Below are 24,285 nucleotides of genomic sequence, written 5' to 3'. Positions count from 1 at the left end.
AGCCATATCTAACCACTGGCCGCAAGGGCAGGGCCCAACACGCAGACGCGCACAACCGCTCTTGCAGTGTCCGCCCCACCTCCGCCAGCTCCGCCCCGAGCTTCGACCTCCTCCGACCATGGCCTCGTCGCCCGAGAAGAAGCAGAAGACGGCCGCCAGCGCGCCCGCCAGCGCCGGCGCGCTGCTGCGCTTCTACCGCACGCCGGCCTTCACGGCGCACGCCACCCGCACGCTGCTGGCCTTCCTGCGCGCGCACGTGGGCGCCGACGCCGGCCTGCAGGTGGACGAGCTCGAGACCGAGTACTGCTTCTACGTGGAGACCGCGGCCGGCGCCGGCCCGCTGTCGGCCGCCGACCAGGAGACGCTCCACTGGCTGCTGAGCGAGACGTTCGAGCCGCAGCAGACGCGCGCGGACGAGCCGTTCCTGGCCGCGTCCCAGCAGCCCGGCGAGTGGCTCGTGGAGGTCGGCCCGCGCATGAACTTCTCCACGGCCTGGTCCAGCAACGCCGTGGCCATCTGCCAGGCCTGCGGCATCTCGGCCATCAAGCGCATCGAGCGCGCCACGCGCTACCGCGTGCGCTACACGGCCAGCAAGCCCGAGGCGCTGGACGCGCTCCAGCAGGCGCTGCTGCGCCACGAGTGCGACCGCATGACGCAGCAGGTGTACGAGCAGCCGCTGGCCAGCTTCTGGCACGGCAAGACCGTGCAGCCCGTGCGCAAGATCCCCATCATGGAGCGCGGCATCGACGCGCTCAAGGAGATCAACGACGAGATCGGCCTCGGCTTCGACGACTGGGACCTGCAGTACTACCTCAACCTGTTCAAGGACAAGCTGCAGCGCAACCCCACGGACGTCGAGTGCTTCGACATGGGCCAGAGCAACTCGGAGCACTCGCGCCACTGGTTCTTCGGCGGCAAGATCGTCATCGACGGCCAGGAGATGCCCTCCACGCTCTTCAAGATGGTCAAGGACACGCTCACGGAGAGCGCCAAGAAGAACAGCGTCATCGCCTTCCACGACAACTCGTCCGTCATCCAGGGCGCCAACATCGTCACGCTCGGCCCCGTGAACCCCGGCGAGCCGTCGGCGGTGCAGGAGCGCACCCTCGACAGCCACCTGTTGCTGACTGCCGAGACCCACAACTTCCCGTCGGGTGTGGCTCCGTTCCCTGGCGCCGAGACCGGCACCGGTGGCCGTATCCGTGATGTCCAGGCTACCGGCCGTGGCGCCAACGTTGTCGCTGGTGTCAGCGCCTACTCCGTGGGCAACCTGAACCTTGAGGGATACAAGCTCCCGTGGGAGGACGAGAAGCTCGAGTATCCCTCCAACCTTGCCCACCCGCGTGATATTCTGATCCAGGCGTCGAACGGCGCCTCGGACTACGGTAACAAGTTCGGCGAGCCCGTCGTGACGGGTTTCGCCCGTTCGTTCGGTATGGTGCTGCCTAACGGTGAGCGTCGCGAGTACATCAAGCCGATCATGTTCTCGGCTGGTTTGGGCCAGCTGGACGGCCGTCACTGCGAGAAGGGCGAGCCCGAGATTTCGATGTGGGTCGTGAAGATCGGTGGACCGTGCTACCGTATCGGTATGGGCGGTGGTGCTGCCTCGAGCCGTATCCAGGACACCAAGACTGCCGACCTGGACTTCAACGCCGTTCAGCGTGGTGACGCCGAGATGGAGTGCAAGCTGAACAAGGTCATCCGTGCTTGCTGCGACCTCGGCGAGAAGAACCCCATCGTGTCGATCCACGACCAGGGTGCTGGTGGCAACGGTAACGTGCTGAAGGAAATCGTCGAGGTGTCGAACTCGAAGCCGGGCGATGCTAACCGCGGTGGTGCTCGCTACGAGGTGCGCGACATCCTGGTGGGTGACGAGACCCTGTCTGTGCTCGAGATCTGGGGTGCTGAATACCAGGAGAACGACGCTCTGTTGCTGCGTCCCGAGCACGTCGAGCTCTTCGACAAGATCTGCAAGCGCGAGAACTGCCCGTACGCTCTTCTGGGTCAGGTCACTGGCGATGGCCACGTCGTGCTGCACGACTCCCAGGACGACTCGACGCCGTTCGACCTTGACCTTGACCTTGTCCTGGGAAAGATGCCGCAGAAGACTTTCACGGACGTGAAGGCCACGGAGACCATCTCGGAGCTGTCACTCCCTGCAGACATTACCCTGCGCGATGCGCTGGACCGTGTGCTTCGCCTTCTTTCGGTCGGCTCCAAGCGGTTCCTGACTAGCAAGGTTGACCGCTCGGTTAGCGGCCTGATCGCCCAGCAGCAGACTGTGGGTCCGCTTCAGCTGCCGCTTGCTGACTGCGCCGTTGTGGCGCAGTCGAATATCCCAAACAAGAACGGCAAGTTCACTGGTGTGGTGAGCGCTTGTGGTGAGCAGCCCGTGAAGGGCCTGGTGAACCCGGGTGCCATGGCTCGTTTGAGCGTGGCTGAGTCGCTGACCAACATGGTGTGGGCGGCTCTTGGCGGACGTGGTCTGGATGACTGCAAGTGCTCTGCCAACTGGATGTGGGCCGCTAAGCTGCCCAACGAAGCTGCTCGTATGTACGAGTGCTGCGAGGCCATGACCACTTTCATGAAGCAAGTGGGTGTGGCCGTTGACGGCGGCAAGGACTCGCTGTCCATGGCTGCCAAGGTCAACAAGAAGGATGTGAAGACTCCGGGCACTCTTGTCATCACCATGTACGCGCCTACGGAGGACGTCGAGCTGAAGGTGACGCCCGACCTCAAGACCCACGCCGGCGACAGCCTGGTCTACTACGTGGACGTGGGCAAGGGCGCGAACCGTCTTGGTGGTTCGGCTCTGGCTCAGGTGTACGGCCAGGTTGGCAACGTGTCCCCGGATGTGGAGGACGCAGAGCTGTTCAAAAACGCTTTCAATGCCATCCAGGCTGGCATCAAGAACGGCCACCTGCTCGCTGGTCACGACCGTAGCGACGGTGGTCTTATTGTTACGCTGCTGGAAATGGCCTTCGCTGGCAACTGCGGCCTTGACGTGGACATTCCGTTTGCGGGCGGCAAGGCGACGACCAAGGACGTTATCCAGGTGCTGTTCGCTGAGGAGCTCGGCTTCGTGTTCCAGGTGGCCGCTGGCCAACACGCCACCGAGGTGGAGGCTATCTTCAGCAAGGCGAACGTGCCGCTCGTGAAGCTGGGTAAGGTGACGACCGATGGTGCTATCAAGGTCAGCGTGAACGGCGAGAGCGTCCTGGAGGACCAAATGGTTGACCTGCGTGACGTGTGGGAGGCTACGAGCTTCGAGCTTGAGAAGCGTCAGTGCAACCCCGAGTGCGTTGCTCAGGAGCAGCGTTCGCTGCGTACCCGCACGGCGCCTCAGTGGAAGGTGACGTACGAGCCCACGCCCACGCCAGAGCGCCAGCTGAGCACTCGTGCTCAGCACCGCGTGGCCGTTCTGCGTGAGGAGGGCAGCAATGGCGAGCGCGAGATGATTGCTGCGTTCCACCACGCCGGCTTCGAGGTGTGGGACGTCACAATGTCGGACCTGGTCAACAAGCGCGTGGTCCTGGACGAGCGTTTCCGTGGTGTGGCTTTCGTGGGCGGCTTCACGTTCGCTGACGTGCTGGGCTCGGCCAAGGGCTGGTCGGGTGTGGTGAAGTTCCACGGCGACGTGCTGAAGCAGTTCGCGGCGTTCAAGGCTCGTGAGGACACGTTCAGTTTCGGTGCCTGCAACGGTTGCCAGTTCATGACGCTGCTTGGCTGGCTGGACCGTCCGGAGGCCAAGGCCCTGGAGGAGGAGACCAAGACATCGTCACAGCCGCGCTTCGTGCACAACGAGTCGGGCCGCCACGAGTCTCGCTTCGTGTCGGTGCAGATCCAGGAGTCGAACTCGATCATGCTGCGCGGCATGGCTGGCTCGTCCCTGGGCGTGTGGGTCTCGCACGGCGAGGGCCGCGCGCACTTCACGCACCCCAAGATCCAGGATCAGTACGTGTCGAGCGGCGCGGCGGCCATCCGCTACGTGGACGACTCGAACGTGCCGACAGAGGAGTACCCGTTCAACCCGAACGGCTCGCCGGAGGGCATCGCTGGCCTCGTGTCCAGCGACGGCCGCCACATGTGCCTCATGCCGCACCCGGAGCGCTGCTTCCTCAAGTACCAGTGGCCGTACATGCCGGCTGAGTTCGAGGCGCACCCGGTGAGCCCCTGGATGCAGATCTTCCAGAACGCCAAGGCCTTCTGCGAGGGTCAGTAACTTGCATCAGATCACTTGACAATGCACGATGCACGGAGATATTTGTAACCCCACACACGCACACACACGTCCTTCCTTCGATGAGGACACTCAAGTGCAGCCACTTCAACATGTACGATACATTCCGCAGTACTAAAATCCACTACTTCTGATTGGCCATAAAACCACGTGGCGAAACTGTCCATTCTGATAGGCTGTTCACGTGTCTCCTGATTGGCTGAAAACCCTTCACGACTCAGATCTGAGTACATTTCTCTTCCGAAACGCTGCCTTCAGAGCCGAATCGTGGGTCAACTGTGGCAGCAGCATGGAGGAGTTCTTCCAGTACATCGGCCCGGACGGCGGCGCTGCGTCCTCGTCGGCGCTGCTGACGCGCGAGCGGCTGTTCGTGTACTCGACGCCGCGGGAGCGAGCGCTGGACCGCTGCGGGGAGCTGCGCGTGGGCGCGTACTTCGCGTGCTCGGCCGTGCTGTACTACGAGGACCAGGTGTGGCTCAAGATCCGCCGCGGCTACTTCTCCAACGCCAAGCACAACGGCTACGTGCGTGCGCAGCTCGAGTTCCCGTCTGGCTCTGCGCCCGTGGACGGCGGCGACCTCCCGCCGCGCCAGCAGCCGTCGCTGGTCGCGGCGCACCCGGCGCAGTTCCGACACATGCGCCGACTGCCCGGTACGCCTGCCGTTCGGCTGCGTAGGAGGCCGTAGACTTGATCTCACTATGCTGTGCTGTTGTCGAGCAGAGTTCCCGGCCTTCATGTGCGCGCGAGACCGACTGGAGCTGTACCGCGAGCCGGTGTTCAATCTGCACTCGGCGTCGGTGTCCTCGGCCTCGGCGTCGGCTTCGGGCGGGTCGACGCCGCGTCACATGCAGCGGTTCTTGCCGCCTGTGAGCGTCTTCCAAGCGACGGAGTGCAGGTTCAACCAGGACTTCACGCAGCTGGCGGTGAAGGTGACGTCGGCGTTCGCGGGGCTGGGCGGCTGGATCAACGCGTCGTTCCACAAGACGCTGATCGAGGTGGAGGACCCGAAAGCGCTCGGGTTCTTCCGCAACGGACCAGTGTATTTGCAGAATGTGGCGGGCCGGGGAGGCAAGTGGGCGGGGGAACTGCCCGTCCGAGCGATCCCGAGTCTGCAGGCGCCGAGGCTGTACAATGTGGAGAGCTACCGGGTTGTGCGCGCCATTGAACGGAAACTGCTCAAGGACCGCGTCTGGGTGCGTATCCAGCCGTTGAAGTCGCAGCAGGAGCTGCAGCAAGTGGACGAGAAGAAGACAGAGGAAGAGCATCCGATGGATGATCGTGGCGAAAATCAGGAGGAAGAAGCCGTGATTGAGACGGCAGGGCCGGATGCGTGGGTCATCGAACGCAATGCTAATACAGCGCAGCGTGTGATGGTGCCTTGGGGGAGCAATCGGATTCAAGACGAGCCTGCTAACGACAACGCCGAGCGATTCTATCGCACGGTCTACAGTCGTCGACCGCTCCCGTTGCGCCGTACAGCTGATCTGCAGGCGGAGATCGTCGGCCACCTTGAGCCGGGCTTAGTGTTCTCGTCTACTCATCGTGTGCTCAACGACAGAGGACACATGTGGATTCGAGTAGCATTGCCCTCGGAGAAGCCGACGAATATTAGCAAAGATGCCAAAGATGACGGCGACGAAGACAACAACGCTGGCAACGGTAGCCCGGATAACAACGCAGACGAGTCCAAGGAGGAGGAAGAAGACTTCGAGGATCTTGGTCAACCTGTCCGGTACGGATATGCGATTCAGTCAAATGCCAAGACGAACACATGCATGGTCCAGGAAATTCCTGCACCTGGAAAAATGAACCCGAAGCAGTATTACCAGGTGTTCCTCTCGTCAGACAACTCACAGGCGACGAGCAACAATCAGGATGAAACTGCGCCAGAGAACACAATCGCGGCGCGTGCCGAGGCATCCAACACGGCAAAAGAGTTGTTCTACCTGAAGAACGGCGCGATTTTGTCGGCCATTGGTACTGTGTTCAACGCTAAGCAGGGGCGGATGTGGTTACAAGTTTTGGCGACCGAGTTGGATCCTGCCATGCGCTTGAAGCACCAGTGGCCGCTTACCGATGCAGAGCGAAACTTAAACGTGGTCTACTTGCCCATGTGCGATCCAAAATCGAATTCACACGAGACAGTTCTCAAGCCTGTCCGCCGCGAGTTAACACGGATTGACAACCCTCAGAAGGCCGAGAAGGATGGCTCGCGGTCTCCATCACGAGTGGTGTTCAGCGGCCGTGCGTCGAAGCTGTTTGGCTCGCACCTGCTGCGCCCGTCAACCATTGACCTGCCTTCGGCGTTCCAGAAGGATAAGAAGGGGCCGGAGTCTCTCAGCAGTGGAATTACGGTCGCTGACCCGGTGGCGCGCGCAGCGGGCGAGAACGATCGTGCGCAAAGCCTCAAGGACGAAATCACCGCCTGGCAGTTGCAGACAGGCAATCGCGTGACCAGGCTGTACACGCAGCTCGGCTCCTTGGCCGGCTACACCTTCAGCTGCGTGAGTCGGCCTTTCGCGTCGTGCTTGGCGCACCAGGAGGCCAAACGGCGGTACCGCCAACTGGATCAGGAGGAGGAGGGCATGGAAGAGTACGCGCTCGACGACGGCGAGGTGCACGTGTAAGCTGCAGCATCATTATCGTCGATGAAGCTGTGAACGTCTTGATAGGAAATATTGGCGTGAGTGGCTGTTTCAGCCGGGTTCTGGTCTTGTGGACCAGCGCCACTGCTAGCGAAAGCAACCGTGCACATAATGAAGCCGTTTCGTGGCAAACTTGCAGGCTAGTTCTATGAGGGAAAAAATGCGGCAGTACGTGGTGCAGGTCATGATCGAACGCTGCAACTTGCTACCTGTGTATTTCAATGATCGATGTAGCCATCTTCCTCTCAACCAATCAGAGAAGCTAACCCATAAATCAGAAGTGAAGCCGACGCAGCCGAAGATCGCCATCCATTCCTGAATCCGCGCGCTACAGCCCAAGGTCTCTCCTCCCTCCTCACTCCCCGACGATGCAGCTCCTGTCCACCCTCGCCGTTGCCGCCGCCACCGCCGCCGCTGCGCTCGTGCTCGCCGAGCAGGAGGTGCACCTGCGGATGCACGTGTCCGAGCACAAGTTCTACGTGACGCCCATCGGCCAGCAGTGCGCCTTCAACAACTGCGTGGATCCGTCCGTGTACCCGTGCGCCAACAGCGTCTGCGTGCGCCTCAACTACACGTACGGCATTTGCAGCGACGACTCCAAGGACGCCAGCGCCGACGAGGACTACGACGACCCCAAGCTGCTCTGCCCGTACCCGAACCCGTACAACAGCAAGCTCGGCTCGCTGGGCGACGACGACGGCTCCGACGACGACGGCTCTGACGAGGAGGAGTAAATATCAGATGACGGCCCCTCCCTAGTGTAGGGAGAGAGCAAAGTGCATATATCCATAATGTAAACACAGTCCCAACACCTCACAAAGTATAAATTGTCTAGTCCTCTACTACGATCTTCGGTCCGGAAAAAAATTAACAGTTTTTTGTTCATAAAAAACCTCGATGTTTGATTGGTCGAAGTTCCCATATTATGGTCTCTGATTGGATAAAATACATACAACAGTGATTTATAGAAAAACCGCAAACTTGAGTCATTATCGTTTGCGATATATGACACGAATACGCTCCTTTTCCGCTTTCTTGTATTTCTAAGGCCGTGCTCGACGGCAAGATGGTATGCACTACATACCAGTAGTAAAAATATACGGTACAGTAGTATTATATATGTACATGTAAAAGATATGGTACCGAAGTAAAATACTAATCAGAATAGTTTATTGAAAATTCAGATCCGAAAGGCGATCATGACAAATCCAGCACGGCAAACAGCCATAATTTGAGGAAACCTGCTGGAGCTTTAGTTCTACGCAAGTGAAAAAAAATTTGGCGTGCACTCCGCTGCAATTTTCCTGTAATACCTCAAATATGTGTTACCGCATCGCCGATGTCATTATTCTCGCATATAACATAAAGCGCACTTGGTATTAGCCAACCACAGTAACTTTTACCCATATCTCAAGACAAACTATACTTAACATACCACAGCCCCCGTGGAGATCAGGTACTCTTTATGACTTCGATTATGCAGTATTGTATCAGATAGGTTATCTACCGCAGTCATGTTTGGTTTTTACCGCGATTACAAGACGAAGTAAGCCCTGATACTTTCATGTGACACGACAATATTAACACAACCACAAAATCACACCACAACAACAATCCCCGACTCAAACTTCAGGATTTTTTCTCCGCCAAATGAAAAAATAACAACATTTTGGCCACAATCGGAAACAAATTCCAGGCTTCTCAAGGGAAACTAAGCGTCTTGAACCCGTTGCATGGCTATATTGATGCACTGAAAGCTACGTATTGGCGCTAATCACAATAATTCATTGAAATCTCATCTCGATATCGACGACACTGGAATTTCTAGTGCACTGTACTTCGATTTGACTCCATCAGCTCTACTCAAAGAAATATTCGTGTGACCAAGATAATACAAAATCGATCGACTCCAAATATTGGGCTCGGCGCGTCGGCAGGGGTTATTGGGAGAAAAATGCTTTTAGGGTTCGTGGAATCGAAGTACACAACACACGTTAGGAATAACGCTTCTGTTCTGCCAGTACGATTTTTATAGGTACTTATACGCTGCATTGTTGCTCATTAAGTTAAAGAAGTTTTCCTCAAGATAAGGTAGTTCGCTGTGCTGCATTTGTCACGGTCGATTATGAGATTTGACTTCAACTGGTTATTGTGATTAGTATACAACGGTTGTACGTATCTTTAAATATGCAACGAATTCGCAGCTTAACGATAGCATTCTTCAATTTTCTTTGCGACACACACATACCCCACTTCGTCTTAATCGACGCACTATGGATTCTCTGATCGCCCTCGCATTTGCTTTCGCAGGCCTTGGGCTGGTGGTCATCTCGGCTGCCCAAGAAACAAATCAAGAAACCGTCGATCCGGTGAAAGATACGCCTGCTACTGATGCTGATAAAGAGTTCTCCTATACGACATTAACCAATTACAGCATCTACGACCGCGACATATTCCCCACGATCTGCGCCAAGGATGTGGTCAGCCTGAAAACGGAGGGGACTGAGACCGTATTTACGGTACAGGGCTGTGCTTGGGATTGGCCTCAATCTATTCTCGAGGCATGCCCCGAATGCGTGGATGACGCGCCGTTTTGGTTGGGGAAATGCACCTTTGAGTGGAACTGTGAAGGTTCGAAGTGGTACGTCACGATCTCGAAGGCCGACGCGTCCTTGAACGCCACCGCGACCAAGGTGGGGGCGATAGAGCCGGCAGAGGATGCACCGCCCAAGGACCAAGTTGGCTCCGAGGAATCGGAAGTGCTGGCACCATATCCATACGTAGAAGAGAGCTCCCAAGAGTATGACCCCACTGGCGGATTCGGCGATCACTCCATGACGAATTCGAGGATGTGGGAAAAGGCCCTCTATTTAAGTTTACTTAGAAACTTTTATCCGCCGAGCACTGTTGTTTTTTCTGAAATTTCGAGGCCTTGAAGGTGACTTTTGTACTTGCGCTGAATATTTGTGGGGCTTAACATGTAGTTTAGAGGTGTTGCGTGTGTGTGCTAACGCCCATTCACTGTTTGTTTATTAGTACGAGGAATTGTGCGTGCGCGGTCAGCGGTTGCGAGGTCGCGTAGCCGCAGCAAACTCGCACGAGATACAGGGCTCTCGAAAACTGCATTGCGCTCTAGATCGGTTTGCCACCTGCAGCCTTGAATGCAGCCAGGTCCGGGTTCGTGGTATCTATGAGCAGGTGTCGAGGGTGTACTTCTCCGATCCGGAAAAGAATTTACATTTTTCTAAGCTGGCGATAATTCCCGTTCCACAGCTCCAATCGAGTTGTAGTTGGCCTCCGTATGAAGCTCTTAGAACGCTGTACTGTATTACTGCAATTATTTAGTACTGTGGCATGGATGGTCTGATGAGCACATTTCGCCTCGCACTACCATTGCCTATCATGAAACACTCGAGAAACAAATGGGCGGCGCAGAGCAAGTTGCGGGATTCGAGTGGCTCTATCTGTTCCCAGGTGTGCAGCATTACCCATCGTTGGCCAAGTACTCAGGACAGGGAGACGCAAACGAAACTTTGTCGAGGGCGCACCGCTCTACACGGACAAGACGGCGGATTGGGCTGGCCAGAGCTTTATCAACTCGTATGTGCCCCCGGACCAAGTAGGGTGCCGAGAACTTCTTGCACATACGGCGCGAAAGCCATAATAATACTATTTACTCCATTCATTATTATTTCATCATCATCATCATTATTTTTATTATTTCATTCATACGCAGCTACTACGGTAGTACATATTATACTATATATGAATACTACCGTAGTAGCAGCGTATGAATGAAGCCATCGTTGTTTCGTGTGATGTATTAAATATTAGACCGCTTTACCTTTTTTTTTTCTTAAAAGGTAGGGAACATTATTATCATTATGAACTACAGTTGCATGCGTAGAATGTGGAGACCATGCATTTTCATGTACAGTACGGCCGTTTTTGTATGATAATGAAGAGTTAAAGTCACTGCATTCCTCTTTACAAGCGTGTTGACCGCACCTTGAGGCACATTTTTTTTTGTCAGGCCCTTTGCACGAACGATGTAGGACTTCTTCGCTACAACTGGTGTGACCTGCATATTAGTTTTATCCGCATTGTATGAAACTTCAGTTTTCCGGGATCCCTTTTCATTGCTGAGACCTTGTCATTTGATTCATTGCTCGTCATGGAATCGTTCTTCTCAAGATGCCAAAAACTGTATTCTCGACTTCTAGGGGGATCGTGGTTACCCAAATGCATACTACTACATTTCCAATGTCTGTGGATTCGTTGCATGCCAGACAGAAACTACTAGTGGAGCTTGGATCGTGGACACTACTTAATTAACGCCTACGGGGAAGACAACTAAAAAAAAAAGGCGAACCGTACAACTGAGCGGTTTGAAGAGTTTCGTCCGGTAACAACAGCGTAAAAGTTAGCGGGACCGGAAATTAACCGAGAGCTGATAAAAAGAAAAGCGGCACAATAGCGTCAATGGAGCCGCCGGCCATCGACGCCGGCCGCGACCTGGACGCGCAGCTGGCCGCGCTCAAGACCAAGCGCTGGGCGCGCGGCAAGGACCTGACGGCGCACATCAAGGACGTCGCGCTGCAGGCCGGCAAGCGCGCGGTCGTGCGCGCCAGCGGCGGCAGCTACAAGAAGTTCGTGTGCTCCAGCGCGGCGCCGTGTCCGTGGCTCGTCAACGCCGTGTGCTCGCGGCCCAAAAAGACTGCAGCAGCAGCAGCAGCAGCAGCAACAACAACAGCAGCAGCAGCAGCAGCAGCAGCAGCAGCAGCAGCAACAACAGTAGTAGATGCAGTAAATAATACAGAAATCAGTCCGTCAGAAAACAGCAGCGCGCGCTTCTGGTACGTGACGTCCGGCTCGCTCGCGCACAGCGCGCAGTGCGACGGCGTGGCCAGACCCACCACCAGGCAGCTCAAGGAGAGCGCGCTGCTGCGGGACGCCGTGTACGCGGACGCGCGCGTGTCGTCGGCCGAGCTGGTGGCGCAGCTGGAGGCGGCCGAGGCCTTCCAGTGCAGCAAGAGCATGGTGTACAAGGCCAAGAGCGACCTGCTGGACGCCATGGAGACCGCGCGCCGCAACGGAGACGCGGTGCCCGAGGTGGTCGAGTCCATGCAGAAGCTGCCCGGCTACTTGGAGCAGCTGCAAGCGCTGAACGCCCACGTGGCCACTATCATCGAGACGGAGGCGGCCGGCCAGAGTGACGCAGGGAGGGAAGGAGAGGCGCCGACAGCGGGCTCGTGCTTTCTGAGAGCGCTGCTGGCGCTGGACCCGACGGGCGTGTGGAACGACCAGAGCGTCTTGGGGATTGATAGCGTGGAGATGCAGCACACGAGCTATAATGGAACGATGTTGGTGCTCGTGGGACGGGATGGAGATCTGCAGCCGATGATGCATGCGGCCGCACTGGTCCCGGAGGAAACACTGACTCACTGTACGTGGTTTCTGGAGAAATTGATCGAGCACGGATTCCCGTTGCGAAGGTTCCCGGTGGTGGTTAACGGACGCGGGGCTTTGGGAGCGGCGTGCGCTGAATTGCACATTCCTCATGTTATGATCTGTACTCAGCATTTGCTGGAAGAAATGCGGGAGGGGCACGGCATCGTGCTGGAGGATGAGGACGAAGCACTAGTGTGGCAAGCCCAACGTGCAGAGGCCGAGAGTGAGTACCTTGCGTCCGTGGCGCAGCTTTCGCGACAGAACGAAGCGGCAGCGCAATGTATTCGCGGGGTGGAGCCGTTGAAATGGTGCTTGTATCCGTACTTGGCCATTCGAAAGATGTACGGGTGGCAAACTACGCGGTTTGAGGAGCTGGACCTTGGCGCAGAGACGTTGGGTCTGGCTCCGGCGAGAAAACAGCTCCCTTATGAATGTATCAAAGTGCTCTCGCTTGTCGCGATGCACGCCGCCTTCCAGAGGCATGAGCGTGCGACGCAGTGGGAATTAGAGCGGCGCGTAGTGACACCAGCGGCGGACCAACTGATGAAAGAACAGCTTGATCGCGTCCCGCTATACTCGGTTTGCATGAGCTCAGCCCAGCTTGCGTTTGTGTGGAATTCGCACAATGCACAGATCCGACAGAGGCGCGTGGATTTGGAACACCGTACATGCACCTGTTCGCGCCGATTACAATGGGGAATTCCCTGTCGTCATGTGCTAGCAGCGCTACAGAAGCTGGGTGCAATGAACCAGGCTGTGAACTTTTTTGACGAGTGTTATCTGGTTCGCAACTACGTATCATCATTTAAGAACCGCGCACTGGAGCTTCCGGTGGAGGAGAATATCAAGCGTGACCCGGCAATTCGACCACCCCGTTTTGTTAACAAACAAAGCGCATCCCATAGCGACGCCAACACAGCCAAGAAGAGGAAGCGTCGCGTGCGGACCCGCCCAATGGACCAACGCAAGCGACCAATGTACAAATGCCACAAGTGTCACCGCGCAGAAGGTCACAACAAAGGATCGTGTCCGTACTGACGAGTGGTGAAGATCAAGATTGCAGTGGGTATCGGGCCATGGATGTTCGCGGTTGGTATTTCGTTCTTAAATAACAGTTTCGGCTTCTCTACATGGGCACTGCTGCTCGATTCAGAAGCTTGGTTTACTCTCCGTGGTCATCTCGGCAGGGCTGCTCACGGCGTGACGGGCACAACAGTAACCATACTTTTGATATGATCGACGGTTGCACCCCTCGAGCTTGCAGCGGTTGCCGCCGCCGTGGGCCCAGCAAAACCCGCCTTGAGTGGAGACCTTCGTGCATCCCGGAATCTCGCAGATATGACCACCACCATGGGACCAACAGTGGCCGTAGCGCTTGGCCTTCTTGGTACATCCAGGTTCCGAGCATGTCTTGAAACCTCCGTGTTGGAAGCATCGTTGGTACAACTTGGCGCGCTTAGTGCAACCCGGTTCCGTGCAACGCGAGCCACCACCGTGGCGGACACAGCAGCCGCGTGATACGGCGAGGTTCGGACACCCTTCCACTTGGCATTGAGGCGTGTGCGTCTTGCGGATGCGAGTTTTGCCCCCTTGGTTTGTGGTTGAGGAAGAGGATTGTACTGTGGGCTTATCACTCGGACTCGAAACTACACTTGGTGTCTTGCTGGGGCTTGAGGATGAGCTAGCGGCTGATGAAAGGGCTGCCAGAGTCATCAATGGTAGTCTCGCTGTCTTGCTATCTAGGTGGTCGCGCTTTTTCTCGTATGGAGCGATGCTCGCCAGGAGCTGCCGCCGGTACCGCAACGAAGAAGTGACAGTTTGCGGGCTGAGTGGCGAGAGACTGCGAAAGAGGGACAAGGTCGCAGTGTCTGCAGTGCTTTCACTCGCTCGGTCCGGCGTCTGGCAGCTCTTCATAGAGGCCTTGGCCTGAATGGCGGGGTTGAGCAAATAAGTGATGTTCGACTTGCTGTGCATAGTGCGGTGGCGGATGGGCTGGGTGGTGGGGAGTATTATGCGAGAATGTGAGCAATTGATTTATGAGTGTGAGGTGAAGCTCCCAGCTCGACAATAGTCTACCAGTTCACCACGTCTAGACGGATGGGTACAAAGGTGAGCGGTTGAGCAACGGTGGATGAGATACGTCAAACGCGGCACTGTTGTCTACAGAGCTCAAAGGTGCTCGCACGTTCGAACACATAAGCCCGGATCATCAGCGCACGACAACAACTTGCTTGGTTAGACAAGTAGATTAGGAATCAGCAAAGAACAGGCAGGCCGGTTGTTGCTGCAAAGTCAGTGAGCAAGCCGCGTGAAGCAAAACCTGAGAAGCTTGAGAAATCGGCGGCGACAAACCCCCCACCCGTAGATATCCATGATTTGGTTTCATACCATGGTCGGGAGAGTTCGTCAAGATCGGAAGCATGGTGGACTGCGAAGGATAATCTGCGGGAATGCCGGTCGTCTATGATGGAGAGAACCACCGGCGCGTCTTGGCGTGCGTGTGTGCGTGGCCAAGAGGACTGAGTATTCACAAGTTTAGCGGTTGGGGGCATGAAAACACGAGCTGACAAGTGGCGACTGGCGCAACGGACCCCATAAACGCACTCCGTGGGTGCAGCGATCCGCGTGAGGCTTTCTGAGCAATCGTCCTCCAGGCGAAAGCGTGTGGGTCGACATGCACCTTAATCTGCGCTTAATGCTACTTGGTGCATAGTTTTCTGCTCGGTTCGATCAGAGTGGGAGGCGTGTATCTCTCACACCGCCACGCGCTGGACGAGTGACAAGACCTCCGTTAGCTTCGCTTGCTGTATCGCTCGGAGCGCGGCGACACCCTTTGCGTCGGCTGCCCCTGCTTTTGACGGTCAGATTTGCAGACTTGTTTAAGGCTATCTACTTCCAAGCTTCACCAGGCTAACGATGTTGTTTTCATCATACGGAAGAAATCGTTCGGATTACTACATTGGATTGTCAATACGTGCAACACGTGCCTACCTCCATTGAAAGCCACCGCCGCTAACTGACTTATCCATCTTGTCGGACACAGTCTTGTTGCCACCACCCTCAAAGCTTCTTGTTTGATGCTGCAATATCAACACCGCACCGTTAGAAGGTGGCCAGGCACTCTGTGACAACGACCTCTAGACTACTCCAACCTGTGAGCCTCTTATCAAGCGAAATCAACTGCAGTAGTGCTACACAATCGAAGAGCGGTATCCGACAACGACGAAACAGTTCGTGGCGATGAATGTGAAAATTAAATACCGTTCTATTCTAATCTATTCTAGCTACTTAGTTGTCTACAAGCTGGTTGCAGTACTCGCAGTTGGGGCCACCAAGCTGCGAGGTGCATGGCGCATGCAGTAGTAGTCGTACTTCTGATACGAGCGGCGATTGCAGCCCTCGTGCTTGCAACGGTTGCCACCGCCGTGCGCCCAACAGAAACCACCCTGCGTAGACACCTTCGTGCACTCGGGGACCTCACAGATGTGGCCGCCGCCGTGCGACCAGCAGTGGCCGTACCGCTTGGCCTTCTTGGTGCAGCCTGGCTCGGTGCACATCTTGTAGCCGCCGTGCTGGAAGCAGCGCTGGTACAGCTTGGCGCGCTTGTTGCACCCCGGTTCGGTGCACTTGGAGCCGCCACCGTGGCGTACGCAGAGGCCTCGGGAGACTGCGAGGTTCTTGCACGCCTCGATCTGGCACGGGGGAGTGTGAGTCTTGCGAGGACGAGTCGTAGTCTCAGTGACTGCCGACAACTCGACTGTCGGGTCGAAATGCTCACTGGACACGCACAGAGCGGCCAGCGACAACATGGGGAGGCTGGCCTTGTCGTCACTGTACGAGCGCATGCTTTTGAATCTCTTTTCACGCGGGGCGATGCAGGAGGCGATCAGACGGCGCTGGTACGACGTCGACGGCGAGGCTGGTTCGGGGCTCTGCATCACCGGAGACAGGCAACGGTAGAGCGACATGGACGGAGACGAAGGCGAAGCGACCACATGGACATCATAGTTGGCATCGTCCTCCGCGGCAGGCGGGTTAAGGAGGAAGGAGATGTCTGCCTTGCACATGCTTTGGTAGTGGACGTGCTCACAAAACAGTGAATTGAGTTGTGAACTGAAAACGAAGCAGACAAGCGAGCGATTTACCGCCAGACAAGGGTCAAAGACCTGCGCGCATGACTCGAGCCTCGTCACGCGACATTTGACTGGAGTCCGGCGGTAGGTGCGCGTGTGGACACCTGGCACACATGCAAGTGGGGTGCATAGTCCCGTCCGGTTCAAAGCGCCCGACAGCATGTGGCAGCAAGATTCTCGCCCAACACTATCGGCGATCGAAACGCCGATGACTGCCGACCCAGTCGACATCAAGCCGGACGAAAGTACTCGACATTTCCTGCGTTGAGAGCGCCATTACGGATCTCGAGGGGGTCGCTCTTGGGAGGGACAGGAATTTCCCAAGCTCCTCGAGCCTTTAGCAATCGTGGATTCACCGTGCTGTCGAGGACCGTGGACCTCGACGGCGACGAGCTTGTCTTTGTTGGAGCCTTCGCTTCCTCTGCGGCTTCAGTTCGGCCGGTTCGCTTGGCGTGACGACGCATAGACGCCGATTCGCAAAACTGAAGTTGCCGCAAGAAAACACGCCGCACGCACCAAGCAGCCATGCGACGGGACAGCGCCGAAGTTCAACCGTGTGGATCGTCAGCGCGCCGCATTGCCTTGATTGCTCGGCGCTGCGCTGCGTGTCTATCTCCACGGCAGATTAAGGTCACAGCTGCAGCTCAGCTAGCTAAAGCACTTATTTTTTGTATTCACCAAGTTGAAGTGGATGTTCAACATAGCCGGGGATGCTGGACGGAAGCAATCTGTTCCTGAACCTTCGGTCTTCGCATCGCAATGCTCAACCTGAGCTGACATGCCCGCCACCGTAGGTATGCCGTTCCTTTCGACTCAGCAGCCGTCTCCATATTGCAACAGCAGCAGCGATGTACTAGCACAGAAAAAAAAATATATGGATACTCAAACGCCTTGTCTGTCGTGTCAAGTGAAGAAGCGCCTTCAACCTCTGCGCTGCTCACGATGGTGTCCGCGTACCGCTAAGGTAGACGCACGGAGGACGCACAGACTTGATAGGCACGACAATGTGAGTATATTGCCGTGGATGAGGAGAACTACGCGTTGAATAAATTAGCTTAGCTACAGTGCATATGTCTGCATCATCTAGTCTCGGCCAAGCTCGGCCAAGGTGGTCGACGCCAGCACTTTGGTCTTGGCATGGCGCATGCAGTAGTAGTCGTACCGCCGAAAGGAACGGCGGTTACATCCTCCGTGCTTGCAGCGATTGCCACCGCCGTGGGCCCAGCAGAAACCACCCTGCGTAGACACCTTGGTACACTCGGGTGCATCACAAATGTGGCCACCGCCGTGCGACCAGCAATGGCCGTACCGCTTGGCCTTCTTGGTGCAGCCGGGCTCGGTGCACATCTTGTAGCCACCGTGCTGGAAGCAGCGCTGGTTCAATTTGGCACGCTTGGTGCATCCCAGGAACGTGCACTTGGAACCTCCACCATGGCGAACGCACAGGCCTCGGGAGACGGAGAGGTTCTTGCACCCTTCGACTTCGCAGGGTGGAGCACGAGTCTTGCGAACTTTTGGCTTGAACCCCATCTCAATGGTAGACGATAGCTCAGGCTGAAAATCCTCACCGTCAACACTGCCACTGGAGCTCGAGTCGCTGCTGATACACAGTGCCGCCATGGAGATTTTCGGCTGCAGCGTGTTGTCGTTTGCGTAGCCGTGGAGGCTATCGAACTTCTCGAGAGGAACGATGTACGGTGCCACTACCGTCTGCCGGTGCGTGAAAGCTGAGTTGGGACTTCTCACGACCGGCGACAAGCTGCGAAACAGCGACATTGGCGGCGAAGTGGTCTCTGCCGAGTCGAGGTCGGCGTGGCCGGGACTCGTACACGGTGTTTCCACAGCGGTATCAACCTCCTGGCTGGACGGATTGAGCAAGAAGGTGATATCAGCCTTACAGTGCATGCTACAGCGGTGGACTGTGAAGCAATGCTCAGCAAAAGGCGAATTCAAATGTGAGGTCGTGCAAGACTGAGCGCCAAGGGCTCTGATCAGGCTGAGCGGCGTGGCTAAACGACGATCGGCCTGCTGTTTGTGGCTCCAAGCAGAAAACAACCAAGCAGAAAAACCTGACCAGCGCAAAGGTGGACAAGAGGCGAGAAACACGGGCGACTTATTCGCCAGTCAAATCGTGCCAGCCCGCCCAAGACCGCCAACCCGGCGACGCACCTGGACTGAAGGTGCGATGCCAGCATAATCCAGCGCATCAACCGGGCTGCTGGAAGTTCCATATGCACTGCCAATTCGGAATCATGTGGGGGAGACGCGCGATGGCTTCCAGTACAGCGAGATCACGCAACAATCTAGCCAAGACCTGGCGTTACGTCGCCTGGCACTCGACATTGGCCCGGCCCAGCGTTGCTGAGCAATCCACCTCGAGATGCAGCGCGCGGCGCGGCTTTTTTGTTAAATTCGTCTGCATGCCCGTGGCATTAGTTTGCACCTTAGTACATTCAAGTTTAATCCCGGGGGTGCGGCGGGGCATAGATCCGTCTAGCCAGCAACGCGGCCTCCGCATGCATCGCGGTTCGACCAGTGACAGGCGGGAGAAGATTCCAACATGGATTCCGAGGAGAGAAACACGCTGCTCGCGTGCGTCCCTCGCCTGACGATGGTAGAGTTGACAGGTTCAACATGTCTGCGAGCTGATTGGCGCGCGACAAGCGCTCGCCGGCAGCGAGTCGCCGCAGACCACGCAGGTTGCTTGCTCGCCTCGTACAGCGCGTGTCTTGGCAATCGACGATTTAGACGGCCGTTAGCTCAGCGTATAATTTACTGTTCAAAAGAGACCGAAACGCGCCGTGCATCTTTGCGTCCAACTTCAGCTTTTGCCTACAGTACGGCTGCTTCAGTTTTGGAGTGAACTTTCAGCGGACCAGTCTCATGTATGCTCGCTCTGCTGCGTAGCGATCTACTATCGATCTACTATCACCACTCACAAAATCGTTCGTTGCGAATGAAGTCCGTGAATTTTAAATAGTCTAAACATCTAAATAGCTAGTGACAACTCTAGGCCGTGGTGAAATTGGCGTGGCGCATGCAAAAGTAGTCGTACTTCTGGTACGAGCGGCGATTGCAGCCCTCGTGCTTGCAACGGTTGCCACCGCCGTGCGCCCAACAGAAACCACCCTGCGTAGACACCTTCGTGCACTCGGGGACCTCGCAGATGTGGCCACCACCGTGCGACCAGCAGTGGCCGTACCGCTTCGCCTTCTTGGTGCAGCCGGGCTCGGTGCACATCTTGTAGCCGCCGTGCTGGAAGCAGCGCTGGTACAGCTTGGCGCGCTTGTTGCACCCCGGCTCGGTGCACTTGGAGCCGCCACCGTGGCGTACGCACAGGCCTCGGGAGACTGCGAGGTTCTTGCACGCCTCGATCTGGCACGGGGGCGAGTGCGCCTTGCGCGGGTGAGACACACTGGCGGTGACCGAAGTGGTCGAGCTATCCGACAGCTCGTCGTCGCTGGAGCTGAAGCACTCGGAGCAGAGCGCCGCCATGGTCATAACCGGGTGTGTGCGCTTGTTGTCGCTGCGGCGCTTCTTGAGCGGGGCGATGTACGGGGCCGCCAGGCGGCGGCGGCACGCGAACGACGCCGGAGAGCGCTCGGGGGTGCTCACGATGGGCGACAGACAGTGGAAGAGTGACGCCGAGGGCGATGCCGGTGCTCGCTCGGGCGTCGTCGGGGCCTGGACCGACGGGTTCAGTAGGAACGCGATGTCAGCCTTGCACATGGCTTTTCAGTTGTGGGAGGAGGTGAATTGAATAATGAGGTGTCCTCATTGAGGACACCGCCCGAGATTCGCGATACATGATACATGTACGCCGCCGGCGCAAAGACGAGAGAGGTGCACTCGACCGGCCAAATCAACTTGGGCGCGTGTTTATCATTGGTGCGGCCATCTGATTCTCGGCATTCACGAAGGAGGCGGTGCCGGCGGCATAAACCCTCACTCCACTTGCGTCTCGCTGCGCTGCGCTCCTGTCACAGCCAATCTGTCTTGCAGTGCACCAACTGGCTGCTGCGATAGCTCGCCGGTCGACGCTATTGCTAATAGCACCTGTAGCATTGCTACAGGTATTTTATTACGCAGATCTCCAGGAGCAACACACCACCGTGCTATCGCCGAACAATCTCTCATTCAACACCTGCGAGCAGCGCGCCGTTTCTGGCCTTAATAGGGAGTTAATAAAAACGCAACATGGCGCACCAACTGTAGACACGCAGCACCGCCAGAAAACTTCAGAAAACGCGACGAAACAGTCGGCGGCGGTGCTGGTTTTACGCGACCAGCGAGCTGCTTGGGGCAAACAAGCGCTCCTGCTGGGCGCTTGCCGATCTCAGTGCCTCTGCTCCGCGAGCGTAACACCGCCTTGAAGCGAGAAGAAGGTCGAGCTCGGATCACCCAGCGGTGGATAGGCCCGATTCAATCGGCTTAATCGCGGCAGACGCCGCGACGGCGACACCACCGGCCTAGCGCTGACCAACAACGACCAGAACGCTCCGACTCATACTCCGAGTCTGTGTTGTGCTCCGAATATGAGGATTCGGTTAGCTGAGGTGCCCACGGCGAAGTCGACCGCATATGTGCACGCAGCTGCAAGCCCACGAGTTCTTCCGAACCAAAGCGCAAGATCATCTTGAAGATGGCATGCCAGTCCGGTGCTGGGCCCCCTGATTTAGCGTCATACACGGATTTCTCGGCGGCGGTACGAGTTTGGGACAACACGAAGCGAATAATTCACACGCTGCTCACAAGGTGCATTCAACGCTGCTGCAACGATTAGCTGTGCGAGTGTGATCCCGCCCCCGATGTATCAGTCGCAGATAATAGTACTGTGCCTGGGAAATGTGCCTTGCGGAGTGGTGACACTCACCTTACGCGGTCTACATGTACTGCCTTAGGTCAAATCGAACTCTTCTCTCGACGTGCAGCTAATATTGATAATCCAAAAACCTCATTCGATTCCACTTTATATATTGCGATAAATAACATCCTTCGTGTTCGACAGCAATCTAGGACACTTACAGACTTGTGTTGAGGTGCGAGTTCTCGGTGTCCGCACTCAGTCTTGAGTGGTGGACGCAGTAGTAACCGTACTTCTGGTACGAGCGGCGGCTGCAGCCCTCCAGCTTGCAGCGGTTGCCGCCTCCGTGTGCCCAGCATAGTCCACCCTGAGTCGACACCTTGTTACAGTCCGGAACCTCACAGATGCGACCACCGCCGTGCGACCAGCAGTGGCCGTAGCGCTTGGCCTTCTTGTCGCAGCCAGGCTCGGTGCACGTCTTGTAGCCGCCGTGCTGGAAGCAGCGCTGGTACAGCTTAGCACGCTTGCAGCAGCCAGCCACCGTGCAGCGTGAGCCACCGCCGTGACGGACGCAGCAGCCGCGGGAGACGGCGAGGTTCTTGCACCCCTCGACTTGGCACGGCGGCGTGTGCGTCTTGCGCACGCGCGTCTTGCCGGCGCGAGCCTGGTGTGTCGTCGGGTGCAGGGACGACGTGTTGTGCTCCTCGTCGCTGTGCTCGCTGCTCGCAGCCGATGGCGCGCGCGAGTCGTTACTGCTGCTAGAGTTGGAGGAGTTGTTGGCAGCGTACATCGCAACTAGCGACAGCATTGGCAGGCGGATACTGTCGCCGCCGTAGCAGCGCACGCTGCTGAAGCGCTTTTCGTACGCGGGTTCGTACGAGGCCGGCATCTTCCGAGTGGGTGAGAACGAGAGCGCCGGCCGCTCCGGGAAGTGGTCCACCGGCGAGAGGCTGCGGAAGAGCGACATCGGAGGCGGCGTCGCGGGTGGCGTCGCGACGACGTCCTCGACAGGCGCCTGGTAGTGCCTCAGCTGAGCTTGCTGGGCTTTCGGGTTCAGGAGGAAGGCGATGTCAGCCTTGCCATTCATTGTTCTAACGCGGGGATCAATTGGGGAGGTCTGTCGGGTTGGGGGCGAGTTCCGTTGTGAGCGACCGCCACCGGCGGCGGCGTTGGTCCGACGACAAAGACCCAGCGAACTTGGGTCGAGAAACGTATTGCGAGGAGTGCCCAGAAGCTGCATTTTGCATGTAGACGCGCGTTTGCCGAGTGCGCGTGTCCGAGTCCGGATGCAGCGGCGAGAACTTCGGATAGTGACGTCGGTCGGGCACCACCCAGGCCGGCGATCGAGGCGAGACGGCCAGCCTGCCGGGCTGCTGTCAACAATAGCAGCACGGAGATCCGGTGCACCTACACGTAGACGACTGGCTCAAGAGTGTTGACAAGATGCTGGCCTGCGAAGTTGAGGTTGCACGGCAGGGGCGGCGGGACTACCGAGCCGCGGCTCCTGTAGAGCTCTCTACCGTTTTGCTTTGGCGCACCGCCGCGATGATGAGCACTAATAGCCTCTGCACAACAACCCAAGCGCGCTCGCGTGTATGTAGCAGGCAGAGATGGTCGGCAGCGACGACACCACCGCCGCCAGCACAAGCCGCTTTGTCATCACGATCTCGTCCAGAATCTTGTTTGACAACAAAGAGATGGGCGAGCGTAGAGAAGTTGCGCTGCTGCTTGGTGCTTGTCCACGGTGCCGGCGGTGCAGACACGAACTTCGCGCTAGCTTCAGCTTTGCGTGGAGTTCGTATTCTTTCCGGGTGTGGGGCTGTTTCGTTCTTGCCGGACACCTGGCGGTGCGGTTCCTGTCAGGAGCCTCCTGACAACATCGTAACCAAGGACGCCAGCTCGGGGCTGGAGCTCCGGATCGCGAAGCACTTTTCGCTGGGGACGACACGTTCATCGATGGCGACAGCAGTGCACGGGCATACTGCTTTCAGAATGGATTACACTCGAGTGAACGGCACGCCAATAGTGACTCGATCTGGAAACTTCAGCGACCGGCACCAGAATGCAGCACTTCTTGTCCTCCCGTGTGCGCAAGGTGCAGCGACGTTTCCCAACAATTTGTTTAGCGCATTCTTAGTGACCAAGTTGAACCTCATTACCTATCGGCGGGCTTTTATGAATATTAGCTGTAGGCCTTATCGAGCAGCTACAAAACACCCCTGGCGATTAACGTCGTCGAGTCGAGCGTATAAAAGCACAAGCTACTCGCTTGGCCGAGGCTTCAAAGCGCGCCAAACACATAGACAGCATGAAACTGCGCGCGCTGTCGCCAGCAACGACGGCACGGCACTCATAGACAAGTGCTGCCGCAGAGCTAGAACTTCTGGCCTTCTAGTAGAAGGCCCTACGGCCAGGCTTTCCGCCTTCGAGCGTGGTGTGGAGCTGCCTTTGCGCACTGGCGGGACTTTCCTTTGTACATTTTCGACAGCGCTTTGTGGCTCAAAGGGCCTGCAAACCGGAGGTGAGGCCCTGGTGTGGAATAGCTATTGTGCATCGCTTCCAAACCAATCGCACCGGGAGACTGCACCGCCAGGATGCGGCTGAGCGAACATACAATCCAGAGTTTTGGAGGTGAAACAGTTTCACGTCGGCATACACAAAGTTTGTCTTTGAATCTGGGTGAATTCATTTGCATTTGTTTTTATCCTTTTAAGCACATATGTTTCTCACAAAAAAACAGATTCCATTAGAGTAATTCTAAAACTAGGGTGATTAAAATCTGAGCACCAATTTGTGGTGCCAAGGCACAGCAACAGAGTTTGCATTTCAACAAATTATTAAACGACTTCAGAAGTAGTCTCGTTTTTGTGAACATCTATTTTCGCCACACCCACAAATTGTATTTTGGGCGTTCTAAACTGTCCTGGTCAAAATATGTGCTCGAATTTGAAACTTGAAGGCGAACTCACAACATCGTTGGAGCTCGCAGCAGACTTCATCGACGGCGACTGC

The 24,285-nt window shown here is 56.8% G+C and overlaps 5 protein-coding genes across 5 annotated transcripts; 4 read left to right on the top strand and 1 right to left on the bottom strand.

Moving 5' to 3' along the window:
• Positions 1 to 118: 118 nt before the first annotated feature.
• IUM83_10563 (phosphoribosylformylglycinamidine synthase) lies at positions 119 to 4,222 on the top strand (the record flags this gene model as incomplete). The annotated part of the gene is made up of 2 exons (XM_067935075.1): positions 119 to 1,261; positions 1,361 to 4,222. The coding sequence occupies 2 exons, from the start codon at positions 119 to 121 to the stop codon at positions 4,220 to 4,222; spliced, it is 4,005 nt and encodes a 1,334-aa protein (XP_067791428.1).
• Positions 4,223 to 4,529: 307 nt separating this feature from the next.
• IUM83_10562 (uncharacterized protein) lies at positions 4,530 to 6,867 on the top strand (the record flags this gene model as incomplete). Its single annotated transcript, XM_067935074.1, has 2 exons — positions 4,530 to 4,890; positions 4,961 to 6,867. 2 exons carry the CDS (start codon positions 4,530 to 4,532, stop codon positions 6,865 to 6,867), a joined length of 2,268 nt encoding a protein of 755 aa, XP_067791601.1.
• A 386-nt stretch (positions 6,868 to 7,253) lies between these two features.
• On the top strand, positions 7,254 to 7,619 carry IUM83_10561 (Cysteine-rich protein; the record flags this gene model as incomplete). The annotated part of the gene is made up of 1 exon (XM_067935073.1): positions 7,254 to 7,619. One exon carries the CDS (start codon positions 7,254 to 7,256, stop codon positions 7,617 to 7,619), a length of 366 nt encoding a protein of 121 aa, XP_067791624.1.
• Positions 7,620 to 11,367: 3,748 nt separating this feature from the next.
• On the top strand, positions 11,368 to 15,352 carry IUM83_10560 (31 kDa ribonucleoprotein; the record flags this gene model as incomplete). The annotated part of the gene is made up of 3 exons (XM_067935072.1): positions 11,368 to 12,559; positions 15,050 to 15,196; positions 15,276 to 15,352. 3 exons carry the CDS (start codon positions 11,368 to 11,370, stop codon positions 15,350 to 15,352), a joined length of 1,416 nt encoding a protein of 471 aa, XP_067791598.1.
• On the bottom strand, positions 15,324 to 22,360 carry IUM83_10559 (WRKY transcription factor 19; the record flags this gene model as incomplete). Its single annotated transcript, XM_067935071.1, has 2 exons — positions 15,324 to 15,416; positions 21,917 to 22,360. 2 exons carry the CDS (start codon positions 22,358 to 22,360, stop codon positions 15,324 to 15,326), a joined length of 537 nt encoding a protein of 178 aa, XP_067791500.1.
• Positions 22,361 to 24,285: the final 1,925 nt, after the last annotated feature.

This window comes from Phytophthora cinnamomi (assembly GCF_018691715.1).
Source record: "Phytophthora cinnamomi strain GKB4 chromosome Unknown Contig39, whole genome shotgun sequence".
NCBI lineage: Eukaryota > Oomycota > Peronosporomycetes > Peronosporales > Peronosporaceae > Phytophthora > Phytophthora cinnamomi.
This window is presented reverse-complemented; position numbering and strand designations above follow the sequence as displayed.